The 12,023-nt window shown below is 42.4% G+C and overlaps 1 protein-coding gene across 2 annotated transcripts in view; it reads right to left on the bottom strand.

Annotated features, from left to right (window-relative positions):
- Window positions 1–335: 335 nt before the first annotated feature.
- PCSK1 (proprotein convertase subtilisin/kexin type 1) overlaps window positions 336–12,023 on the bottom strand; it is a 32,412-nt gene continuing 20,724 nt past the window's right edge. Inside the window, exons 8-16 of one of the 2 annotated variants that reach the window (XM_079995481.1) lie at window positions 11,467–11,679; window positions 9,681–9,781; window positions 8,522–8,755; window positions 7,409–7,566; window positions 4,595–4,728; window positions 3,954–4,115; window positions 2,376–3,093; window positions 840–2,152; window positions 336–461 (exon numbers count right to left, since the gene is read on the bottom strand). In XM_079995481.1, coding sequence (XP_079851607.1) covers window positions 2,734–3,093; window positions 3,954–4,115; window positions 4,595–4,728; window positions 7,409–7,566; window positions 8,522–8,755; window positions 9,681–9,781; window positions 11,467–11,679 — 1,362 coding nt within the window. In that variant the 3' untranslated portion in view covers window positions 336–461; window positions 840–2,152; window positions 2,376–2,733. Of the gene's footprint in view, window positions 462–839; window positions 3,094–3,953; window positions 4,116–4,594; window positions 4,729–7,408; window positions 7,567–8,521; window positions 8,756–9,680; window positions 9,782–11,466; window positions 11,680–12,023 lie in introns of both variants that reach the window. The other variant, XM_079995480.1, reaches the window with a different exon arrangement.

Raw genomic sequence — 12,023 nt, 5'->3', positions numbered from 1 at the left:
TCAGCTCCTTGGTCCACCTGAGCTCACTGAGCCAGTTCATTGGTAGTATTGTCTACAGCAGGCATAGGCAAACTCTGGCCCTCCAGATATCTGGGACTACAATTCCCATCATCCCTGACCACTGATCCTGTTAGCCTGGTCTGCAGTGACTGACAACAACTCTCCAGAATTCCAGGCAGGACTTTTGCCCAGTCCTATCTGGAGGTGCTGTGGCTTGAAGTTGGGACCTTCTCCGTGCAAGGAAGATGGTCTGCCAGTGAGCTATGGCCCTTCCCCATGACTGTATTGTATAGAGGAAAGAGAGGGGTAGAGTGGGGAGATGTTGATCGTCACTATTTATTCACCTAGCTATTCACCTTACATTAGTTTCATCTTAATGCGCTCATTTACATTTTTTAAACTGTTGATTCAACAGTGTGTTTTCTCCTTTGGGATGCATCTTCAACATAATAGATTATGGCCTTAAAGGTAAAGGTAAAGGTACCCCTGCCCGTACGGGCCAGTCTTGACAGACTCTGGGGTTGTGCGCCCATCTCACTTAAGAGGCCAGGGGCCAGCGCTGTCCGGAGACACTTCCGGGTCACGTGGCCAGCGTGACATCGCTGCTCTGGCGAGCCAGAGCCGCACACGGAAACGCCGTTTACCTTCCCGCTGGTAAGCGGTCCCTATTTATCTACTTGCACCCGGAGGTGCTTTCGAACTGCTAGGTTGGCAGGCGCTGGGACCGAGCAGCGGGAGCGCACCCCGCCGCAGGGATTCGAACCGCCGACCTTTCGATCGGCAAGCCCTAGGCGCTGAGGCTTTAACCCACAGCGCCACCTGCGTCCCCAGATTATGGCCTTATTCTACACAAAAAATGTGCACATGGGGAAAAGGTACAATTCTACTTAACACCCTGCAATTTATACTTTCTTTTGAACCTTACCTGATGATTTAGCATTTCCCCTGGCAGTCACCATACCTGTAGCTAGATGATGTGCGAGTGATGCTTTCTGCCACAGCCCTTTCCCACATTTTCTCTCCTGTCCTCTTGATTTCCTTTTCACTGCTCTTGTGGCCTCTGTGCCCGCATTTTGTTTCACTAGTTATTTCCTTGATGTCCTCTTTCTTTCTTTCTTTCTTTCTTTCTTTCTTTCTTTCTTACCTCTTTCAGCCTTGGCCATGGTCCCTACAGACACTGCCTCACCTAATAAAGCAGCCAAGCCAGTCTAGGTATCTTTCATTGAAATGTTTCTTCTGCATTCAGTTTCCATTTGTTCTTAAAAGCCCTTGTGCCTCTCTTCCCCGATTTTTCATTTCTGACAAAATAGCCTCTCTGCTAGATGTTGACAAATGTGTCATACAGCAAGAAAATCACCACAATAATCCCAGATCTGGACAGATTTGGTTAGATTCATCATTTGCTATTTATATTTAGTACTCTCTGGTTATATTAGGGCTTTCCCCCAGGAAGCCTGTCTCTTGAAATGTATGGACTTAGTTTTGATATGTGGGGGGGGGGGGGGGTAAAATTAGCACATTCAGCACCTAATAGGGCTATAGAATTTTAACACCAGCAAAAGGGCCTAGCTGGACTCATTTGATCCTGATGCCCAGGTTTTGGCATGGTGCTATTCACACCTGCATTTCTTCCTGTGCCTTATTAAAGAAGACTGGTGCTGTTAGTATCCTATTTACATTTCCCAGGATCTATATAATCCGTGTAGATTCAAGCATGGTCTAGGTGTCGTATAGGATTCTCCTAATAAGTGGATCAGGGCTAAGAGGTTCGACATACAAAGTAGGTAGTCAGCTGATTGTCAGTGCTTGGGCCCAGCTACATTTTTTACTTATAGAGGCGGGTGGGTGTGGCTTGTCCCAAATGGTCTGGCAGGTATATTTAGGCATGTGGACCAGAGATGCCTCACTGCTGTTCTTGAACCACAGCGGTAGAAACTGATTGGCTGTACGGAAGAAATTTTTTTGAAGGAGCGTTTTTACATGTGAATCCAAACTAGGGCAGGGTGGGGGGTTGAGTCCACAGACAACCTTCAGTATTTGGGGTTGAAAGAGTTGGCTGGATTTTGTGACAATACTGCCTTATTCCTTCTGAAAGGAAATCTTCTCTATGGGTTGAAGAACTCACTTCAATTAAGGAGACATTAGATAATCGCTGGTTTTTGGCCAGGGCACAGCCTGACTCCCTCCTTCGGCAATCTTCGCGGAGCTCTGGCCCAATGGTTACCATTGGTTTGATTCAAATCAATTTTATAATGAATGATTTTAGAGTGTTGTGTTGTGTCGTACTGTTGTACTGTTTTATTGTTGTTAGCTGCCCTGAGCCTGGCTTCGGCTGGGGAGGGCGGGATATAAATAAAATTTATTATTATTATTACTATTATTTCTTGCTTGAAACAATATCCCTAACTGCGATTGGTAACATAATTTTTTGGACAGGGCCTGCTGTATTCAATCTCTAGTATTTTCTCAAGTTGGTGAAATTGTCTCATTCCTGAAGGAAGCTGCCTGTTCTCAGGATTACTGAAAGCTTTCATAAAGGTGTGATTTCCTCACATCTAACAAGCAGCCCAATCTCTTTCTCCTAAAGAAGATAGTTGGCATGCGGAAAGCCATAAAAGTGATGATGATGATGCAGATTGAATAAGTGGGAGCCAGTCTGGAATGAGGAGTATTAAGAAGATGGGGTGGCTGTGAATGTTTCCAACCTAGTGCCTTATTCTATATATGTATATCTTAATCTTTTTCTTTCAGAATGTCAACCAAGGCTTGGAGTAGTCTGTCATCCCGATGCTTGTATGGTTTGCTAGTGTAAAAAAGGTCAACATAGTCACTATACAGAGACTCCTCTGAGTCTTTCAGCTGAGAGGCTTGGTTTAGTTTCTCAAGAGCTTGATAGTAATGTTCATAGGGAATATTTGAGTTTTCACTTAGCACCTTTTTTGGTACTTGATTCCCACCCATCTGGTCACGAAAGGCATTTTGCAGTAGCCGGAGCATTGCATCTGACGAGGCCACTTCCTGTAATTTATCTTTGCCAGTGATATTTTCTGTCACCTTCCTTTTTCCACTCAGGTTCTCCAGTGTGGTGTGATCCTGAAATATATATATATATGTATGAGTGTGCCAAATGTCAGGAGCCATTGAATATTAGCAAAAGGAAAAAGAACTCCACATGTTTAAAGCAAACGCTGAGCAGATTGGAAACCCCAAGTCAAAAGTTCAATGTTGCCTGTGGCGGTTGAACTCATACAACCAGCTGTTCATGGGCTGGGGGCCAGCACACTCAAGCTTTCCTCACAGCTATTATGTGCAAAGGGGCTATAAAACAGAATGCTCCATGCAGTGTGATGTGAGCTATCAAAGTTCATTTGTGTTCAGGTCTGGTGCCAGTGGTCAGCCAGGTCAGGCATTATCTAAGAGCCTGAAAAGGGTCCCTCATTGCTCTGACCCAGCAATGCTTCCATTAATGGTGACCACCTGCCATCTAAATGTACCCAAAATGCAAGGTCTATGCTTCTATAAAATGTACAGAACCCATTCTATGGGTCTATGGAATCTATATATTTCATATCTATATATTGCTGGGGCACTGTGTTTTGGCAGATGGCCACCATGGTTGGAAGCTGAGCTTCACTTCCATTCAAAAGAGGAACCACCAGGGACATCTAAAGGTCATCAGGTTGGGAAACGTTGCATTAAGCTATCATGACTAACAGTTGCTGTTGCATCCTTCATGAATTTATCTAGTCCCTTTTAAAGCCATCTAAGCTACATAATAGCCATTGCCACATATTTTTGCCTGCCAATTCTGTACATTAATTAGATATACATAGACCTAAGAATGGAGGAATTCCAGAAAGACAAAAACATTTTAAAAGGGGAAATTTCCTCCTGTTTGATTCTAATGCTACAAGAATGCTTCAAGGATGGGTATGATGAGAATAGATTGATACCTCTACAAAATCCGTCATCTTTTCCGCACCTCTCCTGTCATTTTGGACAGTATTGTATGATGTGTAGATGCGAGGTTTCTTCATGTGCTCAGGTCGAGCTGAAGTGCCATGCAAAATCAGCTTCCAGTTCACAATTCTTCCTTCATTTTGCAATCGTCTAGACTGAGGGGTCATAGCAGAATAATTAGTCTTTTACATTGTACAGGTGGGAGACAGAGGAGAATAAACTGGTGGTGGCAGTGACTCCAAGTGCAACACAAATGGTGTGTAGGCCGGCTGAATAAACATTTTAACCATTCTACACACTGTTTGTGTTACTCTTTGAAATCCATACATTGTCCTGTTGCATTTATTTCTCAGTACCCCAATTTCTTCAAAATAAATACATGCCTGCTCTTTAAAGCTATCTCATGAATCATTGCTTCTGTCACAATGTGCAAAAATAAAGCATTGATCTTTTATTAGAAACATTGATGTCTTCTTATCTCAGCTGAACTCCTGGACGATAATTTCCAATCAAACTAAAGTGATAGGTATTTGCGGCGCTGATTATATTTCCTCGCTTCTGGCCAGAAGGGGCTTATACCCCTCGTATCATTTCACTCATGCATTTGACTGCTTCAGTAGCTTCCCCTGCTTACCGTATCAACAACTTTTAAAGTCCATGTGCCTGTTGGATTCTCTCCCCAAGTGTGAACTGACATAAAATCCCAGTCTTTAAAGCCATTGGGTGACTTATCTCTTTGCCGTTCAGCTAGTAAGACTGTGGTGGTCCCTGTATTAGAGGAAAGGAATAAGAATCCCAGGATAAGGTCACACAAGGAAAACTGATGAGGCTTAGCAGACAGTGATAAATACAGTGTCAGCTCTGGAGACACAGAACGACCTTGAGTTTCACAGTCTGTACCACTTAGGTTCAGTGAGGGATAAAGGAATAGCTTGTTGTCTCTCAAGAGCTATAGTAATATGTGGATTTGGGAATACTGAGTTCCTGTAGATCATAATGCACTGCCAAAATGATTCAACACATTGAACAAATAAAATCAATGACTGAATACATTGTATACTTTCCTGGAAGTTTAGAAATTAGGCATTGAGATCAGTCACTTTCAAAATCCACAACTTCTGACTGAACAGCCCCCTGCACTGCTTGACAAGCTGCTCATAAAGTGGGATGTGAGGAGGGACCTCAGCTTGTTATGTAGAGATCCTTGGGTAAGAAGACATAAATAGGGATTCTCCAGTGATTGTTTAGAAACAAATGTTTCTCCAAGGACTTCCATGGATCCCTGCCATTATCTGCAGCTTTCCACATCATTGCAAAACTCATCAAAACGAGTTAAACATTAGCTCCCTGTTGAAAGAGATACTTGGGCCACACTACCAGCACCATCCCTGACACTGGAAGTCTTCTCCTGCTCCACTACCAAAACCCACATATTGGACATGGACATCTGAGCAGTGGAAGCCAGGTCTAAGCAGTATGCAAAGAGGTTTCCACAGAAGCTGTAGTCTTGATCACCCAGGTTTCCAGTTCCTGTAAAATCCTATGCATGGAGAGTCAACATACACCAGATTCCATTGCTTAGATGTCCATGCCTAAGAGTAGGGCCAGGTAGATGTACAAACTCAAGGATGGGGATAGTAGCATGGCTCTGCTTCTCCTTCAATATATAGTTGTTGTGCAAGATTGTAGGTTCTGCATATGTTGAATGGAACTAACAACTTGTCCATTAATGTGTCGATATACTGCACAGGCAAAAGGAAAAAAGAAACTGCCATGAGTAGGGGAAATGGCCCTTAAAGGCCTGAAAGTCTTGGCTTTGGCTTAGTTTTTCAGTAATTGGTTCAGATTTTATGATTGGGGAATAAGATTCAGAATATAGTATTGGTGGGAGTACATGGGCTATGATCAGTGCCTTTGTCATTGATTTTAATGAACATAATAACATGCCTTATACTAAGTCATACCAATGGTCCATCTAGCTTAGTATACTGGTGGGCAGCAGCTCTAAATTGATTGACAGCAGGTTCAGAAACAGGTTTCCTCCTTGGGGATGCTAGGAATTGAAAGGGGGGTCTGCTGTATACAAACCATGTGCTCTATCATTTTCTCTTCTCTCAATTTGCTTTCTGCAACACATTTGTTTGAGAGTAGTCCTGATGACAATCGGCATGCTCTGGAGCAAGCAACTTAGCGATTACAACCTAAAGGAGTAGATAAGGGAGGTGGCGTCCCTATTTTGCAAATTGACAGGTTTTGTGATCTCTCACACTATTATTTTCTTTATGGATGAAGCACCAGAAAGCTCACTTCTAATTTTAATGAGAGCTTGAAGGGGCCCTGAGGATTGGTCATGAAAAATAATAAGAATTTTTAAAAAATGCCTAGAAGCTATAAAATGGAAGATATAAAATAGGAGAGCTCTGTTGTAGATGAGTTCTGTTGCTAAGACAACAATGGCTAGTTGCAAATAGTTTAAACTCCACATGCCCTCAATAAGGGAGAGTTATATTTCAATTTTAACACTGCTGGACCTCTCTACTTTACATTATTGGCCTTAGCAGGGATTTATGTACACAATCTAACTAAGGTGGAGCCAAGGAAGTATCCCCGCATCTTAGTGAAAATGGTGACAGACCTTTTCAGAGACTTTCTGCAACAAGAAGCAACATCTCGGTAGGTGCTACTCTTTGAGAAAGCCCCAATGGGGATGGTGCTAGACCATGATGTGCAGCCTCGTTCCCAGAGTGCTCTGGGTTTTAAAAAAGAGATGGTTGCCTCAATTGACTTCCTCCACTTTTTCTTTGCCCCTTTTGCTTAATCCTCTTAAATCACTGAAAAAGTGTTCCACGTGTACTTTCAGCAAGGTACAACACCTCTGCCTTTAGCCATTGTTTTTCCCTTGCCTAATTTGCCAGAGGGAACATGAATCATGGCCATCTCCAAGAAAACCATGGAGTAAATTAATTTTCCAGGAAGTGGGAGCTGGAGGCAGGTACACAGTATATAGATTGGGGAAGATATTTCGTTTCCTTTTTAATTTCCTTCGTGCTTTCATTTCTTTTCCGATTATTTTGGGTTTTCTCCTTGAAAGATGCGCCAGGAGCATTCTGGTGGCTGGCTCACCCCTCCCCAAACCCATGAAAATCTCTGGATCAAATACCTGCTCAGTTCTGGTAGGTTTGTTAGAAGATATGCATGTTGACATGCAGTTGTGCTTGCTACTGGCAAACAATGCTTTGCCATCTAAAAGCGCCCTCATTAATACACATTTTTAGTTTGACATTTCAGGGTTTTTTGGTGTGCTGATACTAGCATCCTACTTCCCAAAGGGATGCTTAATCTTTGCAGCTCCCAAAACATTACAAAACAGCTAAAAGAAAAGAGAAACTGGTTGTGTCTAGGGTATAATTACTAGACATAGCAGAACTAGGTAGTTTGTCTCCTGTACCTGATGGAGAAGTCAGGGTCACATGAAGATCACCTCTGCGGGAATATTCAATCGTTGCTTCAAATTGTACATGTTCCAGGGATTTAATGGCATTTTCTTGACCTTCACAAGCTGTTGTGGGAATTTCAATGGTAACTTCACCACTAGATCTTAATAACCTGGCAATGTTACAAGGAAATTATCAAGTTATTTCCCCCCCCAATGTCAATTTATTCTCTTCATTTATTCAGTGAGGTTCTGTTGCCTTTTTACACTTATGATATTAATAGTCTCAAGGTAAGATATGGACATTTTGCTTCATTTATTGTTCCTGTAAAGCTCCTTTGAAATAAATTCTGGGTGAACGAGCAGGAACATATATAATAGTTTTTTCATCCCACTGTATGGGGGACCCCTAGTATTTCACAGGTCCAGTATCAGCACTTGAACTGACAACCTAAGCCAGGTTCAAGGATCCACTGGTCTTTGATGCTTGCTCTGTACCAGGCAGCTATGGGCTAAATTTCCCACAATGCCCAAGATTACAATGCTACATACACCTGTGAGAACCATGGGGAAGTTTTCAAAGCAGCCTGGTATTGGGGTGGTGGTGGCACAGAGCAGATATCATTTCTGTCTTCTCTGGCAGCAGCAATCCAGGGCCAATCCATTACCCTGAAAGACTTTTGACTGGATTGAACCTGGAACCATTTACATGCAAAGCCAGATGTTTTGCTACCAATGAATAGTAGTCCCTTTCCAATTCTTCACCTTCTTCTTGTTCTAATGCACATGAAAGGGAAGCAGTAGACCAGGAACACTGTTTTTTTTTTTTTAACTTAAGTGAGTTGCTGACTGGACCAGACCCTCTATGCTAGCTTCCCAGCAGGTGGATCATTGCTTCTTACATGGAGGGAGCAGGATGAGGTGGCAGGGAGGTAATCACAATGCAAATGCACTGACAGAGCCAATTGGAAGCAACCGCTTTTGTTTGCACCACCCTGACCACTCTGCTGCCTCTCTCCTCTCTCCTGATAAGCAACAGTGACTCACCTTCCAGGCTTTTCAAGTGTCTTTAATAGGATAAAATATTTCTGGTAGACATAGGCTATTAACTAACAATGGAATTCTTACCTTGGTTCAAAGCTGTTGTCCTTAACAATGCACTCTTTCTTTTCGGGTACTTCTTTCCAGGTTTTAGGGTCAGCCAAATCTACTAGTGCTTTGGCATTGAGCAATCCAAATCCAAATCTGCTGTTCACCATCAGTCCAGCTCCATTCTTCTTCCATCCCGGATTGTTGGCCAACGGATCGAATTCAGATGTCCAGACTACCAAATGTTGCATATCTCTCCAGGTTAGATTAGGACTATCACAAACAAAATTCTAGTCAATTTCTAAATATCTCACACAATGGTATTTGGCCACAATCCACTGGAATTTTCTTCCACACACTCAGCACATTCTTTCCAGTGGGTGGGGCTAAGCTCATGAACTTTGGCATTCTTAGCAAAATATCCTGGGGCTTTCATGCTGTCCACTGTTCTTCACATAGTTCCATCAGTCAGCAGATCCCTACTAGGTTCCCCAGCCATGTTTTTGCAGGGACTTTTATAGAGAAAGAGATTATGTTGTGCTGGCTGGAATAGTAGGTTAAGATCAATGCTACTTCATTATATAACATTTGTTAAGTCGATTCACTATTGTGTCATAATACTATTCCCCATTATATATATCTGCAGCCTTCACTGTAAACATTTATGAAGGCAATTTTGGGGTTGAACAAGGAAGATCATAATGATTTATGGATGAAAGCTTTGTCCTTTCTCTCCCACCCTTCTTTTATTCAGCCTCTGAGAAAGATCACCACCTTGAAGCTTGCAGGGCGTCTAATTCCTAGGATCTAAATCAATAATTGTCAATGCCAGTGGCTTTTATATTTACTGTGGGTTGGATCCATATTTAGTCATGCCTGGAACCAGGGGGATGTAAGTTACAGAACAGTTCTAACCATGTCTACTCAGAAGTAAAGTCCTGTTTAATTCTGTGGGGTTTACTCACAGGTAAGAGGGGTTAGGATTGCAGACTACCTGTATGTCCCATTGATCTACTCTAAACATGATTAAGTCTGGAGACGAGCCTATAAACAGTGTGAAGAACAGTGAGAGCCGATTAAAAACAATCCAGCTAACTTTCAAGACCTGAACTGCTGGAGGGTTTTTGCCATAATTTTCACAGTGATGATAACAAGAAAGAAAGAGATGGGTACTAAAAGGGAGTTTAAGAAGACTTACTTGGCCTCCAGTGCGAGAGCAAAGATCCCTGCGGCTAAAGGAGCAGAAGCAGATGTCCCAGTGTGTGTGGAAGTGCATTCATTATGAAGGTCAGCACTTATCTGAAGGAGATAAACATCATAAATTACAGAATTTGAGTTTACTGTCTCCATGCACTGAAACACTCTTGTCTATGGGTGGGATCCAGAATGAGTTATGCTTAGAACATACTCAATAATCATGTCTGATTGTTGAGCCTGGATCTAGTTCTCGTTTTTGTAATGAGTCCAACCTGAGGGCACATTTGACTCTTTCTAATAAAATAACGTGGATGAGATTGGAAGACTCTTCTTTGCTGCATGCATTTTAATTCTAGTTTTTGTATCCAAACATTTTTTGAACTGAAGGAAAATATGTCCAAGTCAAGCAACTTGCCTTACTCTGAGATCTCAATAGCATACAAGTTAGCTTTCCATGTTTACAAATGAATCATAAAGCACATTGCTATGGTGGGCTTAGGAATTTATAAAGAGCTTTCTGGCTTTAAAATCACAGAGTTTGAGACTGAATGCTGTTCTTCCCCTCCAACAGAAGCAGAACACGGTCATTCAGAAAATGAAGTAGATGATTTATTAGAAAATGAAGTTTCCCACTTAGATAAAGTACCTAACATGTCAGCAAGGAAAGGTACAATGTGTGGAAGTGAAGAACTAATGACAGGGCATATTCTTATTTGCACTTACTTAGCTTTATAAGTCAACCCCAAAATGGAAGTATTTCTGACCAATCACACTTCAGTTATTTTAACCCTCATCTCTGTTTCACAATCAGACCAGGGCCCCCCCCCCCGCCCGCCCTTCCATGCTATAGGAGCAATATGATTGCTACTTCCATGTGGTTTTCTGATAGCGTTGCAGTGGGTTTGCATACTACCTCCTGTTTTAGACACATGACAAGAAGGGTGATCTGTTCGCTGCAATATTAAATCTATCAGTTGGTCTATGAGCAGAGATGTTCCCTGCCATGAAAGGAACAGGAAACCCACAAATTTTCTACCCAAACACTGAAAGCAAATTCAATCCAATTCCCTGTCCAAGAAGCACAATTCAAAGTGTTGGTGCTGACCTTTAAAGCCCTAAACGGCCTCGGTCCTGTATACCTGAAGGAGCGTCACTACCCCTATCGTTCAGCCCGGACACTGAGATCCAGCGCCGAGGGCCTTCTGGCGGTTCCCTCATTGCAAGATGTGAGATTACAGGGAACCAGACAGAGGGCATTCTCAGTAGTGGCGCCTGCCCTGTGGAACACCCTCCCTTCAGACGTGAAGGAAATAAGCAGCTATCCTATCTTTAAAAGACATCCGAAGGCAGCCCTGTTTAGGTAAGTTTTTAATAATGCTGTATTGTTTTTAACGCTCGATTGGGAGCCGCCCAGAGTGGCTGGGGAAACTCAGCCAGATGGGCGGGGTATAAATAATAATAATAATAATAATAATAATTAATAATAATAATAATAATAATAAGTGATACAGAGGCAGTTTGGTCCTTCAGGGTGACAGATTTGAGAGAGCCTCCTCTAACCCATAAGTGACATTGTTTTTTTCAGCAATCAACACCATGAAGACAAAATTATAGATCACTTTTTGCTCTTAACTGAAAGGTTGTTTCGTCTTATCATTAGGGAAATGCAGTATCCTACATCCCACTACAGAAGGACTTGGCATATTAGAACATAAAACATGGATCAAGCGATTTCCTCCCCTCCCCTCAAAAATGAAAGCTTGTTAAATCTGGTAAAAACAACCTACAATTTTCTGGTCAGTATAATCCCCACTGCTGTATGCTGTGGCCATTGTTGAAGAGCACTTCTCTGCATACCAGGGAGAATGGCCTTGTTGAGAAGCACTGCTGATGGAGATCGTGTAGATGCTATCTGTGTAGCCATCGCAGTCACAGTTGTCTCCTTGGCGGCCGCCATTCCCAGAAGCCCAGACGAAAATAGAACCTTTCCCCTTTCGCCCCTATAGGAAATGAAAGGAACAGCATGGTTATCACAAGGGTAGAAGCCCCTATGCTGTACGTTCCCACAAAAAATCATTGTTGCAGCCATTTCATAGGCTGAACTGAACACATCAGCAATAAGTGAGCTATATAGATCGATTGAGAAAAGGTTATCCCCTTTTTTTGGAATAATACAATATAACACTGTATAACAATTTGCAATTGGTGCAAGAGTACAGCACTTCATTCACTGCATGGCTATAAGGTCTCTGGAGAGTTGCAGCCATACAGAGTAGACAATACTAAGTAGATGAACATTCACTGATTAGCTATAAGAACAGTCTGAAGTGGGAAGGGTCAGTCA

Source organism: Podarcis cretensis (genome assembly GCF_951804945.1).
Source record: "Podarcis cretensis genome assembly, chromosome: 11".
Classification (NCBI taxonomy): Eukaryota; Metazoa; Chordata; class Lepidosauria; order Squamata; family Lacertidae; genus Podarcis; species Podarcis cretensis.
Note: the sequence above shows the minus strand (reverse complement) of the source record. Positions and strands in the feature narration are given on the sequence as shown.